Raw genomic sequence first — 26,430 nt, 5'->3', positions numbered from 1 at the left:
ATAACCTCTGCCAAAGAGTTATTTATTCATAGATATTCAAATAATTCATTTTTCAGCTGTTATGCTAATAAGTGTAAGTCAACAATCTGATTGTACCTGATATTAATTCTTGCTTCTAATTTATCAGATCTAAGTCCAATCCTTGATTACAAGGTAAGAACATTATTATATAAATCCAAGGAAATATATGCTTTATTTGTCATTTATACTGCCTTGTATTTTTTACTTGTATATTTGGAGTATTTTTTTCAATTCTGTCCATGTTGGAAAATTGCTGTCTATAATTTGCCATCTTTTATGGATGAATTTCCCAGTTTCTGCGACTCATGGTGAGGATTCTTGTCTCTAGCTCAAACTCAGTCCTTTTAACTTTCCTTTTGGCTGTCTTCAATAGTTAGTTGTCTTGTTGATCTATCAAGCTTCTAAAAAGATGTAGCAAAGGGTTGAAACATAAAACAAGCCAGTTGGATCATCATTTCTTTATGATCCAGATCCCGAGATCAAATGTCACTGCCTGTCATTTTAGCTGCGCTTGTACAACCTGAATGTTAACTGTCTGCTGTTTTACTGTGATGTGTCATTCTCATTGGTTTCTTAATTTTCAGATTGAACTTATCATGATTTACTGTGATGCTAATAGGGGTAAGAATATGTTACTGGGGTTTTGTAAAAAATTGTAGGGGTTTAACAGAGGAGCTTAGAGAAAGTGCTTCCACTTATAGGGATGCCCAAAATGAGAGGACCTAAATATAAGGGCCGGAATACTCCGGCCTTTGGGATTCTCCTTTCCTGCCGGCAGTGCACCCCTGCCCGTGAGTTTCCCAGCGGCGTGGGGTGACTTCAATGAGAAATCCCATTGACACACGGTGGGATTGTAAAATCCTGCCTCCAGCAAACGACGCACCAACATTGTCGGCAAATGACACCCTCCGGATCCACACAATGTGGTCCTTAATGGGCCTTACTCTTTCCCGAGTTATCCTTTTACCCTTAATATATTTGGAAAACAACTTAGGATTTTCCTTTATTTTATTTTAGCACAGCGCAGTACCATATTGGTTAGCACTGTGGCTTCACAGCGCCAGGCTCCCAGGTTCGATTCCCTGCTGGTGCACTGTCAGTGCACAGTCTGCACGTTCTCCCCGTGTCTGCATGGGTTTCCTCCGGGTGCTCCGGTTTCCTCCAACTGTCCAAAGACATGCAGGTTAGGTGGATTCGCCATGATAAATTGCCCTTAGTGTCCAAAACAAAATGTTCGGAGGGGTTATTGGGTGAGGGGGATAGGGTGGAAGTGACGTCTTAAGTGGGTCGGTGCCGACTCGATGGGCCAAATGGCCTCCTTCTGCACTGTATGTTCTATCTGCCAGTATCCTTTCATAGCCCCTTCTTGCTCTCCTACTTTCCTTTTTACGTTTCCTCTTGCACATTGTTAGAACACCCTGGGATAGTGCTTGATCAGTTCCAGCCCCACAGACCCCAGAGTCCCAACATAAGTGAATTAACCAATAATTTGTGTATTTTCCTGAGATCTTTAACCCTTGACTGCTCCAATGTGTTACAGGCACCAGGGGTGGGATTCTCCATTGCCCGACGCCAAAATTGTGTTCGGTGATCGGGCAGAGAATGGGCTCCGACGCCGGTGGTTTGAAGCCGGTCAGCCATGCTCTGCCCCCTCGGAAATGGCGCCATCGCGTTGCGCGCGTGCGCCATTGCAACATAATTATTGCATAATCGGCTGGCCCTCCCGCGATGCTCTGCCCCTGATGGGCTGCATCCCCGACAGCGCGGGACACATGTGGTCTCAGTCGTGCGGGAACCTGGTATGGCGGCTGCAGATTGTGTCCAGCACCACCACACTCGGCTGGGATCCGTGCTGCAGGCCGGTGGGAGGGAGCTTTCGCGAGGGTTGGGGGACTGGTGGGGGGTGGCCAGGAATTGGCTAGGGGATGGGCTGTCGGGTTACAGATGGCAGGTCGCGTCCACGCATGGCCGGCGCCATGTTGCATGGTCGCCAGCCATGCGCATGTGCGTACCGGGACCCAGCCATTCACCGATTTTGGCACGGGGGGGGGCGGGAGTTTCACCCGGCGCCGGTGCTAGCCCCTCATCTGTCCCAGAATCGGTGAGCGGTCGGCACTGATTGTTTTGGTCGTAAAAGACCACACATGCTCCGCTGGCGCCGGTACTTAGACGCTGATTCAGAGAATCCAAGCCCAGATCTTTAAGTAAAACAATAAAAAATTGTTTTTGTATAACAAGAGTAAAAGATGAACATTTGATGGGAGTAATGGAACAATGGTCTACTAGGCTCAAGCATTAGGCAAGAAGTCACAAGAGGATCCTTACAACATTCTATACATCTCTAGAGCTACTGCTGTTTTCAGCCCTCAAAATCTGCCATAAGCCTCCCTTTGTCTCTTCATCTAATACAGTATATCTCCCGATATCCAGGGTTCTCTGGGTTTGTTGGTCCTACCCTTTTTCTTTATTGGAACATGTCTCCGTACTTCCCCTATTTCCTTTATGAATGCATCCCACTGTTCGGTCACAGATTTACCTGAAAGTGGCTGCTCCCAGTGCACTTATTCAAATTGGCCTTCCCCCAGTTTAGAACTTCGATTTCAGGCCCATCCTTGTCCTTTTCCAAAACAATCTTGAATTTAATGGAGTTATGATCGCTGTCTGTAAAATGTTCTCCCACTGATACTTCAACCACATGCTCGGCTTTGTACGTAGAATTAAGTTGAGGTCCCCCTCTCTTATAGGACCTTCTACATACTGGCCTAAAAAGCTCTTCTGAACATTTAAAAAATTCCCTTCCTCTGAACCTTTCACACCACAACTACTCCAGTTAATGTTGGGGAAGTTGAAATCCCCCACTACCACTACCCTATTACTTTTACACTTCCTCCATGTTTTGTTTCCTATGATCTTCAGTTGTTCACAATTTTACAAATAGTCTCATTTTATAAATGCATGTTATGATTTGTTCTTCCATTCTTTTTCCTTCTATTACTTTTTCTATTACTCTTATCTCCAGATGCCTGGCTTTTCCTGGCCAATCTAATGAGGCTTTCCCACTTCATGGATATAGGTACTGATAAATGGATCGATCTTTCATTACTTACAATACTCCAGAAGGAATCCAATCTTCAGCGTTATACTTTTGGTTTCACTGTGCTTCTAGTGTAATTATGTATCTTTAAGGTTTGTTGCACAAGTTATAAACAAGGTTGAAATAAACAAGCTATCCTGGACAATAAGCACTGGGTTTGAGGACATGAATGTAAAATTCAAAAGTTTCAAACAAGGTTATAGATTAGAGAAATACATTTTTTCTCAACAAAATAGTAGAGAAATAGACATGTTAGAGAAGCGTGTCAGTTTTTAGTTTAAGAAGAAGCTGGATGATGATTGTTGAGAAGCAAGATTGAGACTTATGACGTTTTCTCTGGGGAAATTGTTCTTCCCTTCATTGATCTCTCTTTAAAATAGTTAAAGCTACAGATTATATAAATATAAACACATCATTGGACTTTGTGAGCACAAAACTAGACAGTACAAGTTTACAGTTAATATTCTCCTTGCGAAATTAGAAAACCTTTTGTATCGTTTTGTTTGTTTATCTTTAGGGACCAGGGATTATTTAAGGGGATATTTTTCAAGGTACAATGAGGTTTCACAATAGGCTAAACTACAAACACTCGTGTGGAAGCAGCAACATTAATGGAACTAATGACCTTTTGTCATTTCATACTTCCTTAATATTTTGGAAGGTTCTGAAGAAAACTGTGGACTGAAAAGCCAGTGGGGGGGGGGAAGAGGCTGAACCTTGGGAATGGGCTAGAATGCATTCCCCCGGGATCTTTGCCAGTGAACCTGCCAAAATCTGCAGTGTCGATGTGGTCCCTTTATCATCAGGCCAGTGGAAGGTGCTCATGCCGCAAAAGATGTCTTTGTAGCTGTCTGATTCTTGAGGCAGTAAATGGCCAGGGAAGGGTAGCCAGCTGGAGGAGGACAGTTGTGAGGAGACCTTCACTTCACAGAAAGGATTAAATAATGTCAATTTGGTTGCCTGCAATGTTGAAACAAAAAAATTGTGCTAACCTTGAATCTTTAAGGTCCTGATGTATGTTCCCAGCCTGTCCCACCAGACAAGACCCACATGCTTGAACACCTGCTACAGCTGGTCCCACCTAATTTCTGGCTATTCTAGCACAGTCCCGCTGACATTAAGGCAGGACTGCATTTTGTTACTTGTGTTTGCTGTAAGCACAATTATAATTCAAAGCAGTTATATTGTTTTGAAAATTTGGGCATACTTTTATGTCAAACAACTATGATTGGATAATATTATATTGGTTATATTGTAATGGTTATCTTACTAAAAGCTCAACTGTTTTTATTCTCCACAGCAACCAACACGACCACCACCCAGGTAATGCAAGTTGGTATATTTGTTCAGAATTCAACCATGTATAGAGAGATTTTTGGCAGAGTACATTGTAAATGAGAAAGAAAATACGTAGAGCGGTCTCCTTCCCAGGCATGTTTTCTGGTGGTGGATACAGCTTGCATTGGCTGTCGACGGGAGTTTCCGGCCCTGCCAATGTCCACACCATTTTGGGTGGCTCGCCTGTCCCATTGCTGGGGAACCGCAGGGGGACCACCTTGGGAGGGACTGGAAGAACCTGCCATGGGAAGGGCTAGTAAAGGCCTATAGTTTATCCTACTGGCACCCACTTCCTTAACCCTTACGACATCTTCTACACAAAAGCAAAATACTGCAGATACTGGAAATATGAAATAAAAACAGAAAATGCTGGAAATACTCAGCAGGCCTCACAGCATCTGTGGAGAATGAAACAGAGTTAAAGTTTCAGGTCATGAGAGCTCACAGACCTCAACAGTTCTCTGTTTCTCCCTCTACAGTTGTTCTCTTCCTGTGTTGATGCTGAAGATTATCTCAGAATGGTCACATCTGTGCAATAATTGTGTAAACTTTCAGATTTCTGGCTGAGAAGCTGGCTGCTTCATCCACAATGGATAATGGGAATAAAAAGCGCTCCAAACTAAATTACATTTTACATGCAGTGGGGCTGAAATTCCTCAGCTGCAATTTCATTAAAATCCATCAGAATTGCTGAGAGCCAACATACCCAAGTGTGGATAAGGTTTTTAGGATACCCTCACTTGGGCAAAGCTTAAGTCCATTCCTGTCGAGGAAAGAGGGTGGAGTTGAAGAATGGCTTCCTAAGACCAGAGTGCCCATGATCCTATACCCAGATAGGCTCAATTGTAGCATCAGCACAATACACCCCACCAACAAAATGAATGTAGGACTCACCTGGGTGCTAAGACTTGGATCGCTGAGGATAGATTTCAGAAATCGTTTTGCAAGTGATTTCTTGATAAAGTGACACTTTAATGCAGCCACTTCCCCTTGTAACACAGGTAAGCAGATTTCCACCAAACATCTGACTTTGAACCCAGCACTCAGATGTTCCCCAATCTACGAAAATGTAATACTCATTCCCTCTATTCCTGGAACTACATACACTGTGGTGAAAAATATGTTGAAATTTCATCTCAATTTTTTGTTTGGCTTCTGTCACAATTTAGAATTTCTGGCTTTCACAATTCGGGGATCTTGGTCTATTCTTTCTCAGAATGTTACTGCTACATCAGATTTAGCTCAGAAGAGATTGAAATCTGCCTAAGCTGAGTGAGGGGGGATAAACTTTGAAAGTTCATGAAATGTTGTTTCCACATAATGGAGGTAATGGGTGTCTTGCCCATCAGCTGGAGAGCTTCCTCGTTACCTCATTTAAGCAGGGCCCGCTAAATGACTTGCCACTCTAGCATTTAACTGGGCAGCAGTGGGCATTCCCCAAGATCAAGGACTCCAGGGGAGGATGTCCCACCCAATGAAAGCTACCAGCCAATCTAATGCCAGCTGCTCTATTGAACAGCAGCGGCATGGGGAGGGAGAAGGTTGGTGCTGGTGTGACACCCACCCTCGGATCATCATTGGATCACAAGCGAGTGATGGCAGGAGGGATTTCACAGGGCAGGTGGTTCGGAAGCAAGGGCATAAGTGTGGTTCTCAGCAGAATACCATCCTTCCCTCCCAGGTCCTCAATCAGGCACTGAGTACTGTCAGGTGGATGTACCTTTAAGAAATGGGTGTTTATCATATAGCTGCAGTGATGTCAGTGTGTGGGTGGAGCTGGGCTGTCTGTCTTTCACTTTCATTTTTGGGCTGGCAGCTGCAGTGCGTTTTTGGTTTCGTTTTCAGAGGTGAAGAGCTGTATTCAAAGCAAGCAGCTGTATAATGATCTCTCTCTCTCTACAAGCTAAAGAATGTCTCCAGATCATTGATGATTTCAAAGTAATCCCTGTTTCTGTAGAGCATTTAAACCTGCTATCTTTATTTTAAAATGGATTTAACTTATGGATGTTGTTTGGGGAGTTATTAAGGATTACCAATAGAATATTGTATTTGGGAAAGTATCAGTGTCTGTAGTTGATAAGATGTTTACTGTGTGTTTATAAAATGTTAACTGGATTCAGAGAATAAACATTGTTTTGTTTTAAACATACTTTAGATCTCTGTTGCATCACACCTGGAAAGTGGGCCCTTGTGCTCCCCATAACCAAAATCTATTAAAAGTTGTGGGTCAGGTGAACTCCATGATATACTTTGGGGTTCTCTAAACCCTGGCCCGTAATAGTACCTTTGAATGAGGGCACCGCCACAGAGCCCACAGCAACTTGTTATGCTAACAACATAGCGAGCTCCCTGTTGGATTAATACCAACAGTGACGCTCTGTTGCTCTTAAGTGGAATTTTCCACCATGGAATTAGCTGTGGTGGAGGCAGGAAAATGATAGGATGGCTAACCCACTGGATTAAATGCTGCCCACCACCAAACGCACCACAGGGCAGGCATTAAATTTCACCCACTACTTTAACCGAAGGCGTTAAAAATCATTAACACAATCCAGCCAGGAGGCTAGGTGATTACACAGACCTATTTTCTTCCCTGTGGGCCAACTAGGCTCAATGGGCTGGATTCTCCAAAAATGGGGCTATTGTCCCACGCCAGCGTAAAAAAACTGGAGTTTCACTCCCCAGTTTTCCGCAACAAATAAAGAGCAATTCACTTACTTTCTGGGGGCTATCAGGGATCCATCGTGATTCACACAGCTTTGGCTGCGGATACGGGCCCCTGCACTTCCGGTTCCGAGTACGCACATGCGCAAGGCGGCGGCCACCAGCGGCCGTGCCGAGCGCCATGGAGGACTCGGACCGCGGACCGGCACTAAGAAAGAAGGTCCCCCCGATCAGCCCCGTGCGCTTCATTCGACCCGCCCGATCGCGGCCCCTGCTACCCATAAGGGTCCCCCCTCCTCCGGTGATTGATCCCCCCCCCCCACCCCCCAGATGTGGTTAGAACCACGCAGTTGGGAACTCGGCTGGCCAGGATCGGAGTATTGCTCGGAGGGCCTCTGGCAATGGCCCCCCAGCCGCGCGGCGCAATTCGCGGGTGAGCAATTCTCCGGGAACCGGAGAATCGCAGGAGCAGCGCCGGGCCTGATTCGGGCGTAAAAGCCGATTGTCCACCCCCGCACCAAACGCGATTTCGGCGCGGGGCTGCAGGGAATCCAGCCCCGTGTGTTAGAAATTGATGCACATTGTGTCATTTTTCAGCTGTGAATCAGTGCAAAGCATACTCAGTTAGCGGTAGAGTCTACAACAAATCTGTGCAGATTTTAACCTTAACTGTCTGCCTTACCAGTCCTGCTACGCCTAGAGTAGCTCAAGGATAGGCAATTTTGAAGGGCAAGGACCAGTATGGCAGAAAATCAGAGTTGTTTTGCTGATCCTCCTCCTGCTGGCCCATACGTAGTACATTTCTGGATCTTTTGGGGCCTTAAAGCAATCGCTGGAGATTGCTCAAAGCCCATGTGTACCAGTTGAACCCTATACACTGACTAAAACAAACAAATTCAAGTCTGGATAATTCAGGATCAGAATGCTCAAGAGGGTATGGAACTAAGATAGTTAGTTATTACCATCAATTTGAGTGTTTATTAAACTATAAGTGCGGCAAATGGATAAAAGGTTCTGATGAGAGATCATGGACCGAAAATGATACCTTTAATAATAATCTTTATTATTGTCACAAATAGGCTTACATTAACACTGCAATGAAATTACTGTGAAAATCCCCTAGTCGCCACACTCTGGCATCTGTTTGGGTACACAGAGGGAGAATTCAGAATGTCCAATTCATCTAACAGCGCGTCTTTCGGGACTTGTGGGAGGAAACCGGATCACCCGGAGGAAACCCCCACAGACACTGGGAGAACATGCAGATTCCGCACAGACAGTCACTCAAACCGGGAATCGAACCTGGGACCTTGGTGCTGTGAAGCAACAGTGCTAAGCACTGTTCTACCGTGCCGCCTGTGGTGATATGCATCATTGTAAATACACAAGGGGTTAATGTAAATACACGTAGACTAGCTAGACACTAGCGGGAGCACCAGAGACATGACACACAGACATTCAACCAATAGGTCAGTAAGATAGGACACAACCAATGGGCAATCAAGATACACACAGAGGTGACACTACCACAGGGGAGCATTACACCAACCCATATAAAAGGACACAGCGCATATGATCTTCCTCTTTCCAGTGGAGACACTCAGTGAGTACAGACACAGGGTTGATTGAACATCACACCCACCACATGGATTGTAGCAGATTGGTTTGTCAGTCTAAGTAGTTATAGAAGGATTAACAGTAGAGTCGAATCCAAGTAGGAGAATTGTTAATAGGTTAATAAACGTGTTAAAGCTATCTCCAAGTCTGAACCTTCCTTTGTCAGAGTGCACATCAAGGAAGCAGCTTATGCTACGTCAAGAGTATAACAAAACACCGCCAACCTTTATTTCTCTCTCCACTGATATTGCTTGACCGGCTGAGTATTTTCAGCATTTTATGTTTTAATTCAGATTATCAGCCTCCACAGTATTTTATTTTTATAAAAGTTCAAATATTAGATATTTTTGTTACGTATGTTGTGATCTACCTTGCTACTGAAATCATACCTGCATGATAAAAATTGACAAGTGCAAAACAGGATTGAGCTGGAATGAAGAGGCAGAAAGACTTACTCTGCTCAAGTGAACATGCAGTCGGTGCAAGAAGAGAAGTGTTTTTCTTACAACCTGCTGTCCCATAACATATACATTAATACAGCACCCTTATTGTCTTAAGGATGGGAAGGAACAATCAGGAGAAATTAGTCCGAGTGATCAAAGTGGATCTGAGATCTTTACTGTGGGACATTAAAGACAGATGATGAACATGTTTCCCAGCTTGTGGCAGAAGTGAGAAAGCTGCCTGCGTCAAAATAATAATATGTCTGTGGTTTAAAGGAAGCATCACAAAAAGGAACCTTGGTAGAAGTCAGACTCACGTCTGCTTGAGCTCTCAAAATAACAGCTGGAATGGAGATTGCTGCCAAGTATACCAGGAACAAACAGTTCCGAGTGAAAAGAGTCATTCAACCATGTTAGAGCTGTGGTAAAAGAAATCAGCATCCAGACTGCTGCTTGTGTTAGAAGATTAAGTGTCTTAACTGACATTCCCTCAAAGGGAATGGGCAACATGATGTTGTTATCCCTGCCTGGACAGAAAGAATAAAATATGAATTTGAACTTGACATAAAGGCTGTGGTAGCCATAACTTTACCAAAAGTCGATGAGGAAAAGTTTCAGAATATTACACTCCAGGAAAAACCACATCTTACTGACTATTTATTCTGTTCTTCATTGCCAATTCTTGAAAAAAATTGCAGTCCGAATTATATATTTAAGAGGAAAGATCCCTCATTCACTGGTTTTGTAACCTGAAGCTAAACTGGGCCAGTGGTAAGACCCATGGATATATTCATGGAAAAATATGCATCCTTATTCAATCAGAAATTCAGTGCACTGAAGGATATCCATGTATAATGTAAAAGACTGGGTGGAACAAAAAAAAAATATTGAAATGCTTAATCAATACTTGGGTACCTCCAGACTCAACAATTCCTGCACCATGACACCATCGCAGAGATTATCACGTCGATGGGTAATGGTAGCGATCAGACTCCTGGGTCAGCCTCTGGTGAGTATCACACACATGCTGCAGCACATCAGGTGGAGCCAGGGACTCCCAAGGGAGCAGACAGTCAGAGGGCTGCCCAATCCCAGAGAACAGTCGTCTGAACAGGTGTTGCGCTTCTGCAAAAGATGACCCCTTCATTGTTGCAGATGCTGAAGCAGAGCCAGAATCTCCAGGAGGGGGTCAGCAGCTTTCCAGCACCTGCAAGAACAACTGGATGAACTCAGCCACCTTCAGGTGCAGGAGATGGTGTTGGCAATGTGTGGACCCAGGCCAACATTGAAAGTTCATGGGCTGGATTCTCCGTTTGGGAGACTAAGTCCCCAGGCCGGCATCAAAATGGTGGCATTTTACGCCAGGAAAACTGGCGAAAAACGGCCACCGATTCTCTGCTCTGGAGGGGGCTAGCAGCCTGGCAGCATAGAGCTCCCAGCTCTAGTTGTTGATATGGCCCAGAGCATTGCCGGGCCCGTTGCCGCGCATGCGCTCGGCAGCGGCCGACAGCTTCAGGGCGGACGCAGCCTACGGACCCAGCCCGAAACAATAGTCCCCCCTTCAGCCAGCTTGCGTGCCCTGGACCGCCCCCCCTCCCAGCCCCGAATAACGCAAACCCCTGTCCGCGGATCGGCCCTCCCCCGACTGTGGCGACGCTGGACTGAGTCTGCAGCCGCCATGCTGAGTTCCCAATGGGTGAGACCACACGTGTCCCATGCCGTCGGGGATTCAGCTGGCCGTGGACGAGCATCGCGGGGCAGACCTCAGGCAATGGCCTGAAGTCGCGGATACAGCGTGCGCCGTACTCCTGGAGTACGCCGCCTTTAAGGGGGCATAGCATCGCGAAAGCGGCGCCGTCCCTGATATCATCGGCATCGGGGATTCTCCGACCCGTCGCCGAACGGGATTTTGGTGTCGGGGATCGGGAGAACCCAGTCCCATAAGTTCATAAGATATAGGAGCACAATTAGGCCATTTTGTCCATCAAATCTTCTCTACCATTCGATCTTAGCTGATCTGATCCTGGCTTTATCTCCACCATCCTGCCCGTTCTCCATAACCCTTCAACCCATTACCAATTAAAAATCTGTCTAACTCCTCCTTAAATTTACTCACTGTCCCAGCAACCCCTGCCCTCTGGAGTAGCAAATTCCATAGAAAGGGTGGTGTCTGCAATGGAAGGCCCGGAGCAAGATGTAAGAGCCATGTGTCAAGACATCCAAGGCTTGGGGCTCACTGAGCGGTTGATGGTAGAGCCTCAGGACAGGGGAGCCCACTCACAGGACATATACCTGGCCCCGATGGACATTGCTGCGATGCTCCAGAGCTTGGCCCATTCATAGAATTTACAGTGCAGAAGGACGCCATTCGGCCCATCGAGTCTGCACCGGCTCTTGGAAAGAGCACCCTACCCAATGTCCACATCTCCACCCTATCCCCATAACCCAGTAACTCCACCCAACACTAAGGGCAATTTTGGACACTATGGGCAATTTAGCATGGCCAATCCACCTAACCCGCACATCTTTGGACTGTGGGAGGAAACCGGAGCACCCGGAGGAAACCCATGCACACACGGGGAGAATATGCAGACTCCGTACAGACAGTGACCCAAGCCAGGAATCGAACCTGGGACCCTGGAGCTGTGAAGCAATTGTGCTATCGACAATGCTACCGTGCTTCACAACGGGTCATGACTGAGGGCATCAAGAGCATTGGCTGGGAACTGATTAACCTTAGCCAGTCACAGAAAGCCATGTCACAGGCACAGAGAAACATGACACAGTCCCAGAGGGACATGACCGAGGCAGTCAGGGAGATTGCTCACTCGCTGCGGCCCATGGTCTAGTCTCAGTGCTCCGTGGTTGAGGGCATCATGGCCATGGCTCAGACGAGGGTGAGTCTCCAGGACTGGCAGCACCAGGTGACAGTGGCGTCTCCGGAGCTTACTCCGGTCTCCCCTCCGTCCCATGGACTGGCCCGGGGGCCAGCGAGCACTCCAAGAGAGGAGGAAGTGAAGGGGCCCATGCTGGTGCCTTCCGTAGGGGAGACACTGGAACACTTCAGCCCTTCCAAATCCTCCCCGCCCCCAACTGGCACATTTCATAGGCAGCGGGCAGAACAGGCTGACACGTCATCACATGTGACACCCGAACGTTGGCCGGGCCCTTGACACATCCCACATGGTTACACCCTCACCGAGAGGGCATGAGGGCAACAGTGTAAGCCCACCTTTCTTGACAGCATCCCCAGTGAGTGAGCCCTAACCGTTCACCATCTCCCACAACTTATCCGCCCAACATTTTGGGCCTACAAGAGGAATCGCCAGCACACATACAAGGATCATCTGGCTGGACGGTGGCATATTGTTTGAAAGACGGGAGTCAGACTTTACCAACAAGGAGCAGCAGAGCTCATCTCACAGCGAGTCGACATTATCCTCCTCCTTCCTGCTGATACAGCTAACGCAGAGCTAACACCCGATGGTGATGCTAGTATGACCCTCAGAGGGGGAGCTGTAGTAGTGGGAAGGGGTGGAAGGTTAGGGAGAAGGTGGATTGAAGGCTAAAGGAGAGAGAAGAGGTGAATGGACTAAGGGACAGAGAAGGGGTGGGTGAACTGAGGGAAAGCAAAGAGTTGAGAGTCTCGGGAGAAGACGGATTTTGTGTAGGGGGTGGTGAGTAGGTGGGTTTGAAGTAGGGGACGGGGTAAAACAGGTGGGTCGGGCCTGCAGAGCTGCCGCTGTCCCGGCCTCCTGGTTGATAAAATTGGGAAGTAATGAGGTTGTCGCCTGTGCAGTGGTCCTAGATCACGCATTGGACGGTCTGCCATGTTAGCTCAGGCTCCACACCCAGGTCTTCTTAGACACCATCCTCATCCTCCTCATCAGATGAAGTCTGTCATTCTTCCTCCTCCTCATCCAGCATGTAACCCAACTGCTGCGCGATGTCATGAAGTAGGCAGCAGGCCACCACAATGCTCAATACCCTCTGGCGGCCATATTGGAACACCCCACCAGAATGGTCCAGGCAGCTTAAGCAAATCTTGAGTAAGCTGATGCACCGCTCAATGACGCATCTGGTTGCTGTGCAAGCGCCATTATAACGGGTCTGCACCTTGGTCTGGGGCCTCCTCACAGGTGTCATTAGTCATGATCTCAGAGGGTAACCCTTGTCGCCCACTAACCAGCTCCCACCCGAGGGAGCACCTCGAAGATGCTGGGAACCTCAGAGTGCACCAGGATGTACGCATTGTGCACGCTGCCTGGATATCGGGCACAGACATGCATGCATGATGTGCAGCTGGTGGGCTCACACCTACTGCAAATTCATGGAGTGGAACCGCTTCCTATTGATGAAGGGTACCCCATGTCAAACCGGTGCTCAGAAATTTGGGTTTCCACCTGTTAAACAGATGCAAATGGGTGAAAATCACCGATTTGCATGACACCACCAGCCCAGGGCGTGTAGCTCGTGCCACCGCTGGCGCTGGACCAAAGCATCAGAACGGGATTGGCACCTGGTGCCGATCCTATTTTCTGCCATAGCTCTTTTCTCCCGCAGATCGGGGAACCCATCAACGGAGTTGGGCAACGGTGAATTCAACCCTGGGCGAGACTCTCCATTTGGAAGACCTTGGGCGAGATTCTCCGACCTCCCGCCAGGTCGGAGAATCGCCGGGGGCGGGCGTGAATCCCGCCCCCGCCGGTTGCCGAATTCTCCGGCACCGGAGATTCGGCGGGGGCGAGAATCGCGCCGTGCCGGTTGGCGGGTCCGCCCCCGCGATTCTCCGGTCCAGATGGGCCGAAGTCCCGCTGCTAGAATGCCTGTCCCACCGGCGTAGATTAAACCACTTCTCTTACCGGCGGGACAAGGCGGCGCGGGCGGGCTCCGGGGTCCTGGGGGGGGCGCGGGACGATCTGGCTCCGGGGGGGTGCCCCCACGGTGGCCTGGCCCGCGATCGGGGCCCACCTATCTGCGTGCGGGCCTGTGCCGTGGGGGCACTCTTTTCCTTCCGCCTTCGCCACGGTCTCCACCATGGCGGAGGCGGAAGAGACTCCCTCCACAGCGCATGTGCGGGGATGCTGTGAGCGGCCGCTGACGCTCCCGCGCATGCGCCGCGAGGCAATGTCATTTCCGCGCCAGCTGGCGGGGCACCAAAGGCCTTTTCCTCCAGCTGGCGGGGCGGAAATCAGTCCTGCGCGGGCCTAACCCCTCAAGGTTAGGGCTCGGCCCCCAAGATGTGGAGGATTCCGCACCTTTGGGGCGGAGCAATGCCGGACTGATTTGCGCCGTTTTTGGCGCCGGTCGGCGGACATCGCGCCGATATCGGAGAATCTCGCCCCATGGGCTGGATTCTCCAATTCAGCTGCATTGTCTGCAGGATCCGTCTGGTCTTACGACCAAAATGTCGGCGGCGCCTCCACACCGATGCTCCGCCCGGTGGGGGCTATCAGCCGCGCCATGTAAAGTCCCCCGGCTTTACCTGCCGTTATGGACGCAGAATGGCCAGGTCCGTGGCCACGCATGCGCACGGCGGCCGCACCGTACAACATGGTGCCGGCCCCACGTGGACTCGGCCTGCCAAAAGCTGCCCCTCTGTAATCCCTCTCGCCTCCCCCGGACCACCCCAACCAGTCCCCCCAGCCCCAGCCAAAGCCCCCCCCTGTCAGTGGAATGGCTCCGCTGCCGTCATGCCAGGTTTACGAAATGTGAGAGGACACGTGTTCCACACCATCGTGTAGTTGGCCCATCGGGGGCGGAGCATCAGAGGGTGACATCCTGAGGCCATCCCAACAGTGGGCCACCCCCCCCACCACCACCTCGCATTGGAATTCAGTCCCCGGATTTTCTGGGTTCCCCCCTTCCCCCAAATATTAGGGTGACCTGACTCACCTCCCCCACAGAGCCCCCCTAAATAAGGATTCCCATGTAGACACCCCCTAAATAAAGGAACCCCCCCCCCAGAGACACCCTAAAGGAAGAGACCCCCTAAATAAAGGGACCCCCCCCCCCCCCCAAGGACCCCCTAAAGGGCCTCACCCAGAAAAGATACCCCTGTCTGGAAGCTAGAGATAAAACCAGACAGAGGCAATGAAGATAATTACTATTGCCACACTCACCCGTGCAATGCATCTGCTGGCTCAGACACAGAAAGCACCACGTATCAATTCCTGGAAAGAGAACTGCAAGCCATTCATTAATTTCCCTTACTAGGTGTGATTGACAGCTTCCACACACACAGCTGTCAACCTTGTTTCATTCATCTTCCTTCACGGTTGAGTAACTTAAGTGCTCTCACCACAATGTTTATTACATCAATCACTTCAAAGATAGTTAAAGCTGTAAAATTCCACTTGACCACTTCAAAAGCACTCAAGCCTGAAGGGGATTTGGAAAGCTCTTAACTCTCTTTGAAGTGATTGATGTTTATAAACACTGTGGTTAGAGCACTTCAGAGTTACTCAACTGTTAAGGAAGTGAATGAAGCCAGATTGACAGCTGTGTGTGTGGAAGCTGTCAATAACAGCCCAGCAAGGGAAATGAATGAATGGCTTGCAGCTCAAGCGTCTGAGGGGTTTAAACACAGCTGCCTGGTTTCTCATTCCAGAAATGGACACATGGTGCTTCTTTTGTTTAAGCCAGCAGGTGCATGCCCAGGTGAGTGTTAAAACAGTACTTTTGTTCACTGCTGGACTGCTCTCTAACTTCCAGACAGGTTTCCCTTTTCTGGTGGGCTTCCTGATGGGGGTCTCTTTTCTAGAGGCTTCCTGACGGGGGTCTCTTTTCTTGGGGGCCTGGGGGAATGCCTTTATTTAGGGGGCCTCTGGGGTGCCTTTATCTAGGTGGTCTCTGGGAGGGTCCCTTTATTTAGGTGGTCGCTGGGGGGGGGGTCCCTTTATTTAGGGGTCCCTGGGTGAGCGGTAGGGAGGGTCTGCTGGGGATGGAGTGGGCAGATCTTGCATTGTGGGGGGAGAGTGGCCCTCGAATGGAATTTGGCACAATCTTCCTCAGGGGTTACCCCCTTGGCCCACAGGAAGGTCCACCACATCAGGGTCATGCTTGTCCATACTTATAGTGATTCTCGCCCACGTGATTCTCGCCCGGCGCCAATCGCAATTTCTCCCTGACGTGGGATTCTCCGCCGCATCAGGTAGTCCGCTACCGATGATGGAGAATCCAGACCCCTGTATCTTCCCTAAGCTCTGAAATGTTGTCTTCTCTAAACCTTTCCATTTCTCTCTTCACCCTTTATGCTGCTTCTTAAACCCCTGTCCCAGACCAAGCTTTTAGTTCCTGCCACTATCCCTCTCCCTCAACATTTCTTTGTGTACAGTAGGTTCAAAATCTATGTGATAACACATGTGAAGCATTTTGGGACGCTTTACATGTTGAAAGCGCCATATAAATGTAAATTTTTATTGTTGAATTAGATCGCATGAAGGCGTTCGTTTAAACAATTACACCAGTGCTATGGGCAAGCCTAACGGCATCTGCAGAAAGATCTGACTGATATAAATAGTGCCTAGAGAATAGGTGTTCATCAAAATTCGCTGCTCAGTGCTGAAGAGTTTGCCAATCTCAGTGGCAGCCAACACTTTTCTAAATTGCATTGCTTTATAAAGGTTTTTCTCAGGCTTACCTTTAATTACAGTTTCCTGAAGAAAGGCCAAATTTAACAACAGTAAATGCACATCGAGGACCTCATTGTCACAAGGTTGCATTTTTGTTGAGCATCTGCAGTACATATATTTCTAAAAGCCATGGAGACACTTTGAACCAATCTCCGAGGAACTGAGTGAATCTTGGAGCATCTCCTAGTTTCAGGAAGATCAGAGTAGGAACATCTGCAAAATCTCAAAGCCGTTTTCAAGCATTTACATGAATGTGATCTTTGAGTAGAATTGTTCAATTGCTCACTGCTACAATGCTCCCTCGAGTATTTGTTCTTTTATTGTTAACAAACTTGGTATTCAATCAGCAAAGAAGAAAGTTGAAGCAATGACCTCGCTCCTAATTCCAACAAACAAGAGTTGCAGTCATTCTGGCCAATTATTACCAGAACTTTATTCCAAATATGTTGATGGTCACATACCCATTGAATAGACTCTCTTAGTAAGACTTTACTAGCATGTGCAGAGCCGCTTGGACAGTGTGACCTTAATTTGCCACTGATTTTATCTGTTGATGCATCAATCAGGTACATGAAATTGACCGACACCCTGTCTGTTCGAAACAACTGAAAGCATTCACCTCCCATGCCCTAACTACATCTAAGGCCAGTTAGCCACTAATCAATAGGAAACCCTTGCAATTATATTGAAGTGAAAACATTTTATACATACCTTTTCAAGCATTGTTTGCTCTGTATACTGATCATAGATGTTTAACTGTCACATTCTTTCGGAACAATGAAATATCTGTTTCAGCTTCAGTATAAATTCAAAACCAGCCCATACAGTTATCAGCTGATATATATGACATCAAGTTTAAACTACCAAAATTGAATGCCAATGTAGATTTTATGTCACACTTACATGCATCAGTTCCATGTACTGATGGAAAACCTGACCATCACAATTGTATTTTACTGAGCAGCTGAACTCACTTCCAATCATGGTCAATGACAGACGTTATGCTCCAGTGTCAAATAACGCATTGCAATTGGTTTCCCCCATGTTGGGGGTTTTCCAACTAAACTACAATTATGCAGTCGGCATCGAGATGAATGATCAATTGAAGAGAAGCTGGCTTCCTGGATTTTGTTTCTCCACCTCAATTCCAAATTGCTGGGATCCAGAGTTTGCACGCCAGTCATCCTGGTATACTTAGAATGAAAGGGTCATCTAGAACAATGTGTCTTTCCCAGATAGCAACACGGAAGATGCCGTTCATGAGTGTCCAGCCTGACAGATCATCGAACTATAAATATTGGGCAATCAATGGCAGAGAATTTAAGTCAATTTTGGATTTTCAATCTAAGTATCCCAATGTTATTCTGATTGATAACTGACAGTATTTAGTTGCCCAATATGGATTTCTAACAGAGTTGGTCTCTGACAAGGGGCAAGCTTTTAAATAATTCAATTTTTCAGTAAGAAAGATCTGCTTCATATTATTTCGCCACCCGGGCAACAGAATGTAATTGGGGAAGTTGCAAGGATTGTCCAAATGTTCAAAACTTCCTTCAAGGTGTTTAAAGACCTGGCACCACAGATCAGAAATTGGCTGTGCATCTTTGGAGGTATTGTACCACGCCTCTTACCTTTATCACTATGGAATGGTTGTCCACGCAACGGAGGTGACAGGCTTATTTTTAGATTTTTAAACCCGACTTGGAAGAACCATTTTTGAGAAAGGGATTTTACAATGGTGGATCATCAATTTTGAAGCAATATTGTGTGGGAAAGAGTATTATGCTTTGACTTCCTTAGAAATGTTCTTGAGGATCTGGAAACAAAAGCAATGCATTATTATCACCAATTTAAATGTTTCTTCAACATTTCTTTTTCTTTGAAAATATGTTTATTCAGAAATTTTCATAATAACCAAAACAACCCGAAACAATCAAACAGAAAAATACAAGAGAAGAGAAGAAAACTTAAATACAAAAACTAACCTAAACCTCCTAACAGCTGACGGTGACTAACTTCTTGAAAAAGGAAATAAATGGCTGCCATCTTAGGTAAAAACTCTCTACCGACCCCCTGATAGTGAACTTAACCTTCTCCAAATGTAAAAATGACATTAGGTCACCCAGTGAAACTGAGGCACGAGGCGGAGTGGGAGACGCCACCCAAGCAAATTTCACCTCTGGGCTATCAACGAGGCAAGGGCGAGGACATCCGCCTTCGCCCCAAACTGAATCACTGGCGAATCTAACACCCCAAATATGGCCACCAGCAGACACGGATACAAATCTACATCGGGTATCTCTGATGTGGTGTGAAAGAAAGAAGCCCAGAAGCCTATCAACTTGGGACAAGAACAGAACATATGTGTATGGTTAGTCGGCCCACGAGAACAGCACTCACACTCATCCTCAACCCCAGGGAAGAACCCACATATCCTTGCCTTGGTCAAGTGCAAAACCTTAAAGTGAATCCTACTCAGCTGAGCATGTGAAGAGGTGGAGCTAACCCTATGTATGGTCTCGCTTCACGCCTCCCCATTAAGAATGGGACCCAATTGACTCTCTCATTTCACGCTCACACCATTCAATGGAGCAGAATCCAATGAAAGAATATGACCATATTGTGGTGAATGTATTACTGCTACCATTCACCATTGTATTGCATTGCACTGTATTGTATTATGTTGATTCTCTTGTGGGCTCCGCCTATGGCTCCACCCCCTCGGGGGAGGTATATAGATCTGCAGCCTGTAGGCAGCTCTCAGTACAGAGCAGTCGCAGGCAGGCACAGATCTAGCTGATTAAAACCACTGTTCACTTCTACTCATTGTCTTGTGTGAATTGATGGTCGCATCACATATCTATACGAAATAGTACCCCCTGTCAGGCCTAGCCAAAGACAGAAACTTCTTCATCAAGGAAGAGGATGGCGCCAAAGGAAATGAGGGAAAAACTTTACGTGGATAATGGTGAATTTCCCAAAAAAATAATGGAACTGGGCACCTGTTATTTCCCAACCAATTCGTTAAAACTAGAAAACCTCCCTCCATGAATGGATCTCCAATCCGCTCCAGACCCTTCACCTCCCAAGATTTAAATGTCGAGTCCAAACCAGCAGGTAGGAAAAGGTGATTATTGCAAATAGGGGCGAGGCGAAGTCAGGGAAAGAAGATTGAAATGCTGCCTAAACTGTGTCCAGATTTTCAGGGAATAGACCTCCACGGTATTTGAGGAAAATCTAACAGGGGAAAAGGTAACGGTGCAGAAACTATTTGTTCAATTGTCCCCATATGGTTCCAGGATTGCTAAACCACAATATTTTCCGAATATTAAATGCCCAATAATAAGTCATAAAATTGTGAAGGGCCTGGCCCCGTGACTATCTGTCCCTCTGGAGCAGAGCACCATGGATTCTGGAAGCCCAACCCGCCCAAAAAAAGGTACCAATTTGTTGACCTTGATAAAAAGGACTTGGGGAGAAAATTAGGGAGGCGCTGAAAGAAATAAAAGTCTTGGGAGCATTTTAATAGTCTGAACTGTACCCGTCAAGGATAGGGGGAGGTTGATCCACCTCTGCACGTCTGCTTTAATACCACTAACCAGACTAGTGCAGTTTAATTTATGAAGTGAGGCCCATTGCAGGCCACTCAGACCCCCAGATAGTGAAAATCTGTCTTTTTTTAAAAAATATATTTTATTGAAAATTTTTCGATCACAATTTTTTCCCCTTACACATCAAACATAACAAAAAAGAGAATTTAACAGTGAACAAATGGCTAACCAACATGGTAAACTAATCATTTAACATAAAATAAAACTTTCCCCCCCTCCCCCCTGGGCTGCTGCTGCTGGTCATCTGTCTTCCCTCTAACGTTCCCCTAGGTAGCCGAGGAATCGCTGCCACCGCCTGGTGAACCCTTGAGTCGATCCTCTCAGCGCAAACCTCATCTGCTCCAGTTTTATGAACCCCGCCATATCGTTTATCCAGGCCTCCAGTCCGGGGGGTTTCACTTCCTTCCACATGAGTAAAATCCTACACCGGGCTACTAGGGACGCAAAGGCCACAACGTCGGCCTCTTTCGCCTCCTTCACTCCTGGCTCATCCGCAACTCCAAATAAAGCTAGCCCCCAGCCTGGTTTGACCCGGACCTTCACCACCTTCGAAATCACTCCCGTCACTCCCTTCCAATACCCCTCCAGTGCCGGGCATGACCAAAACATATGTGCGTGGTTTGCCGGGCTTCCGCCGCACCTCCCACACTTGTCCTCCATTCCGAAGAACCTGCTCAATCTTTCTCCCGTTATGTGTGCTCTATGTAGCACCTTGAATTGAATCAGGCTAAGCCTGGCGCACGAGGAAGAGGAATTTACCCTGCTTAGGGCATCAGCCCACATACCCTCTATCTCCTCCCCGAGCTCTTCTTCCCACTTTCCTTTTAATTCGCCCACCAGCTCCTCCCCCTCTTCCCTCATCTCTCGGTATATCTCTGACACCTTGCCCTCCCCGACCCACACCCCTGAAACCACTCTGTCCTGGATCCCCTGTGTCGGGAGCAGCGGAAATTCCCTCACCTGTTGTCTTGTGAACGCCCTCACCTGCATATATCTAAGGAAGTTTCCCCGGGGCAACTTATACTTTTCCTCCAATGCTCCCAAGCTCGCAAACGTCCCATCTATAAATAAATCTCCCACCCTCCTAATTCCCAACTGGTGCCAGCTCTGAAATCCTCCATCCATCCTTCCTGGGGCAAACCTGTGGGTGTTCCTGATTGGGGACCCCACCAGGGCTCCCCGCGCACCTCTCTGTCGCCTCCATTGTCCCCAAATATTCAATGTTCCCGCTACCACTGGGTTTGTGGTAAACATTTTTGGTGAGAGCGGTAGCGGCGCCGTCACCAGCGCCTCTAGGCTCGTCCCTTTACAGGACTTTCTCTCCAGTCTTTTCCACGCCGCTCCCTCTCCCTCCATCATCCATTTACGAATCATCGCCACATTGGCGGCCCAATAGTAGTCGCCCAAATTCGGTAGCGCCAATACTCCTCTGTCTCTGCTACGTTGTAGGAACCCCCTCCTTACCCTCGGGACTTTCCCTGCCCACACGAAGCTCATGATGCTCCTGTCTATTTTTTTTTAAAAAGGTCTTAGTGATTAGTATAGGGAGACATTGAAATACAAATAAGAACCTCGGGAGGACCATCATCTTAATTGCCTGCACTCTGCCCGCCAACGACAGAGGCTGCATGTCCCACCTCTTGAAGTCCTCCTCCATTTGTTCTACCAATCGTGTCAGATTAAGTCTGTGTAAGGTTCCCCAGCTCCTGGCGATCTGAATCCCCAGGTATCGGAAGTTTCTTTCCACTTTCCTTAGAGGCAGGCCTTCTATCTCTTTACTCTGGTCCCCAGGGTGTATCACGAATAGTTCACTCTTCCCCATGTTAAGCCTATATCCCGAGAAATCTCCGAACTCCCTCAATATCTGCATGACCTCTGTCATCCCCCCCACTGGGTCCGTCACATACAACAGTAGGTCATCTGCGTATAGCGACACTCGGTGTTCTTCTCCCCCTCTAATCACCCCTCTCCATTTCCTGGAGACTCTCAACGCCATGGCCAGAGGTTCAATTGCCAACGCGAACAACAATGGAGATAGCGGGCATCCCTGTCTTGTTCCCCTATATAGTCGGAAATACTCCGATCTTTGCCGACCCATGACCACACTTGCCGTTGGGGCCCCATAAAGGGGTTTGACCCAGCTAATAAACCCGTTCCCGAACCCAAACCTCCTTAGCACCTCCCATAAGTACTCCCACTCCACCTTATCAAATGCCTTCTCTGCATCCATTGCCGCCACTATCTCTGCCTCCCCCTCCACTGGGGGCATCATTATCACCCCTAATAGTCGTCGCACGTTGACATTCAGTTGTCTCCCCTTTACGAACCCTGTCTGGTCTTCGTGCACCACCCCCGGGACACAGTCCTCTATCCTCGATGCCAGTACCTTTGCCAGCAATTTGGCGTCCACATTCAATAATGAAATAGGTCTACAGGACCCGCACTGCAACGGATCTTTATCCCGCTTCAGAATTAGCGATATCGTCGCCTCCGACATTGTCGGGGGTAAAGTCCCTCCTTCCCTGGCCTCATTAAACGTCCTCACCAACAGCAGGGCCAACAAGTCCACGTATTTTCTATAAAATTCCACCGGGAACCCGTCTGGTCCCGGAGCCTTCCCTGCTTGCATATTCCCCAGCCCCTTAATAACCTCGTCCACCCCACCCGGTGCCCCCAGGCCTTCCACCTCCTGCTCCTCCACCCTCGGGAACCTCAATTGATCCAGGAACTGCCGCATCCCCTCCTCTCCCTCCGGGGGTTGGGACCTATACAGTCCTTCATAAAAGGTCTTGAACACCTCGTTTATCTTCCCTGCTCTCCGCACCGTAGCTCCCTTTTCGTCTCTAATTCCCCCTATCTCCCTCGCCGCTGTCCTCTTTCGCAGCTGATGGGCCAGCAGGCGACTAGCCTTTTCCCCATATTCATACCTCCTCCCCTGTGCCTTCCTCCACAGCACCTCTGCCCTTCTGGTGGTCAAAAGGTCGAACTCCGTCTGGAGTCGTCTTCTCTCCCTGTACAGTCCCTCCTCCGGGGTCTCCGCAAATTCCCTGTCCACCCTTAAAATCTCCCCCAGTAATCTTTCCCTTTCCTTGGCCTCTGTTTTCCCTTTGTGGGCCCTAATGGAGATCAGCTCTCCTCTGACCACCGCTTTTAGTGCTTCCCATACCACTCCCACTCGGACCTCCCCGTCGTCATTGGCCTCCAGGTACCTCTCAATACATCCCCGCACTCTTCCACACACTCCCTCATCCGCCATCAATCCCACATCTAATCGCCAGAGTGCTCGCTGCTCCCTTTCCTCTCCTAGTTCCAGGTCCACCCAGTGTGGGGCATGGTCCGAAACCGCTATGGCTGAATACTCAGCTTCTTCCACCCTTGAGATCAACGGCCTTCCCAGAACAAAAAAATCTATCCGGGAGTACACTTTATGGACATGGGAGAAGAAGGAGAACTCCCTGGCCCTCGGTTTAAGAAATCGCCATGGATCCACTCCCCCCATTTGGTCCATAAACCCCTTGAGCACCTTGGCCGCTGCCGGCCTTCATCCGGTCTTAGATCTGGATCTATCTAACCCTGGGTCCAGCACGGTGTTGAAGTCCCCTCCCAATATCAAGTTTCCTACCTCCAGGTCCGGTATACGACCCAACATCCGTCTCATAAATCCCGCATCGTCCCAATTCGGGGCATATACGTTAACCAGCACGACCTCCATTCCCTCCAGCCTGCCACTCACCATTACATATCTACCTCCGCTATCTGCTACAATGCTCCTTGCTTCAAATGCTACCCGTTTCCCCACCATTATGGCCACCCCTCTATTCTTTGCATCCAGCCCTGAGTGGAACACCTGTCCCACCCATCCTTTCCTTAACCTAACTTGGTCCGCCACCTTCAGGTGCGTCTCCTGGAGCATAGCCACGTCTGCCCTTAGTCCTTTCAAGTGCGTGAGCACTCGGGCCCTTTTAATCGGTCCATTCAGGCCTCTCACGTTCCACGTGATCAGCCTCACTAGGGGGCTACCTGCCCCTTCCCGTGTCGACTAGCCATCACCTTCTCTAGGCCAGTCCCGTATCCCGCTTCCGCGCTCCCACTCGCTCCCCAGGCGTCGCATTCCATCCCCGTCCACCCACTCTTTAGCCATTTCCTCTTTGATTTCCGCAGCAGCAACCCAGTTATCCCCCCCCCCCCCCCCGCTAGATCCCCTTCTAGCGTGATTGCTCCCCCCATATTACTTCCGCAAGTCAGCTGACTTCAACTGACCCCGGCTACTCCTGCTCCCTCCTTGACCCTCCCGTGTGGGGAACTCCCATCTGCCTTGCGCCTGTCTTCCCGCCATTATCTTTCTGGCGCGGGAACATCCCTATATCTGACCCGCCTCTTGTGGCGCAGCTCCCTTTCCCCTCCCACTCCCATTCCTCATTCTCCCCCTATGTCCCTTCTTTCCCCCCCTCACCGGCACCCACATTTCTTAGTGTCTCCCCCCTTCCCAATTTACTTCTCTATTTACATCGACAATAACATTCCCTACAGTATCAGTCCCTCAGTTCCGATCCAATTTCTCATCTTTAATAAAGGTCCATGCTTCTTCCGCCGTTTCGAAATAGTGATGTCTCTCCTGGTACGTGACCCATAGTCGTTCCGGCTGCAGCATCCCGAACTTCACCTTCTTTTTGTGTAACACCTCCTTGGCTCGGTTAAAACTCGCCCTCCTTCTCGCCACCTCCGCACTCCAATCCTGGTACACCCGTACCACTGCATTCTCCCATCTGCTACTCCGTACCTTCTTAGCCCATCTCAGGACCTCTTCTCTATCTTTAAGGTGGTGAAATCGCACGATTGCCGCCCTAGGTGGTTCTCCCGCTTTTGGTCTTCTCGCCGGGATCCGATGGGCCCCCTCCACCTCTAAGGGGCCCGCAGGGGCCTCAGCTCCCATCAATGAACTTAGCATCGTGCTTACATAAGCCCCGCAATCCGCTCCTTCCACTCACTCAGGGAGACCCAGTATCCGAAGGTTCTTCCTTCGCGCTCTGTTTTCTAGGACCTCAATCCTTTCAATGCACTTTTTGTGGAGCGCCTCGTGCGCCTGTGTTTTGATTGCCTGGCCCAGGATCTCGTCCTCATTATCCGTCACCTTCTGCTCCACCACGCGGAGCTCTGTCTCCTGGGTCCTTTGTGCCTCCTTGAGCCCCTCAATTGCCTGTAGCATCGGGGTCAGCACCTCCCTCTTTAGTAGCTCCACACACCGTCTCAAGAATTCGTCTTGCTCGGGCCCCCATGTCGCCTGGGCTCTCTCCGCCGCCATCTTGTGTCTTCTCCCTTTCTGTCCCTATCGTCGAGGATTCCTCGCGCTGCAGCCGCCGCCGCCGATATTTTCCTCTTTCGTTGGGGGGGGGACTCCCTATTCACTCACCCCACATCGGGTTTCGTCGCGCGAAAATTTCCCGTTGGGGCTCTTAAAAGAGCCCGAAGGTCCGTTGGAGCTGGAGCCGCCGAAAAGTGCGGCTTAGCTAGTCATCGCCGCAACCGGCAGTCGTGAAAATCTGTCTTGGCAAGGTGAAAAGGTAACATCCCCGGTTGGAGTCTCCCCTCAGAGGTGTTGACCAGGAAACATTCACTCTTACCGATGTTCAAGTTCCCAGCGAAGGAGCCAAAAGAGCTAAACAAATTCATTATGTCATTTATGGAGAGTGCTGGTTCTCTAATATAGAGAAGTAGGTCATCCACATAAAGGGACACCCGTGCTTCCCCCTCCCTGATCAATCCCCCTCTACTTAACAGAGGACCTCAGCGCTATCGTGAGCGGCTCTATTGCCAAAGAAAACAGGAGTAGGGACAGTGGGCAGTCATGTCTCGTGCCCCTGTTCAACAGAAAATAATCAGAATACAGGACGTCATGTGAACATGGTGGCCTTATACATTAGAGAATACAAGAAATAAATTTGTGGCCAATACCAAACCTCCCAAGATTCTCAAATAAATGCTCCCACTGCTCTCTATCAAATGCCTTT

General features: G+C 48.6%; 1 protein-coding gene across 1 annotated transcript in view; it reads left to right on the top strand.

Annotated features, from left to right (window-relative positions):
- LOC140408747 (cytokine-dependent hematopoietic cell linker-like) overlaps window positions 1–26,430 on the top strand; it is a 314,639-nt gene that overhangs the window by 231,168 nt on the left and 57,041 nt on the right. Inside the window, exons 11-12 of the mRNA XM_072496381.1 lie at window positions 128–153; window positions 4,416–4,438. Of these exons, the coding sequence (XP_072352482.1) occupies window positions 128–153; window positions 4,416–4,438 (49 nt within the window). The remainder of the gene's footprint in view (window positions 1–127; window positions 154–4,415; window positions 4,439–26,430) is intronic.

The sequence above is a fragment of the Scyliorhinus torazame genome, chromosome 3 (genome assembly GCF_047496885.1).
Source record: "Scyliorhinus torazame isolate Kashiwa2021f chromosome 3, sScyTor2.1, whole genome shotgun sequence".
Lineage (NCBI taxonomy): Eukaryota > Metazoa > Chordata > Chondrichthyes > Carcharhiniformes > Scyliorhinidae > Scyliorhinus > Scyliorhinus torazame.
Note: the sequence above shows the minus strand (reverse complement) of the source record. Positions and strands in the feature narration are given on the sequence as shown.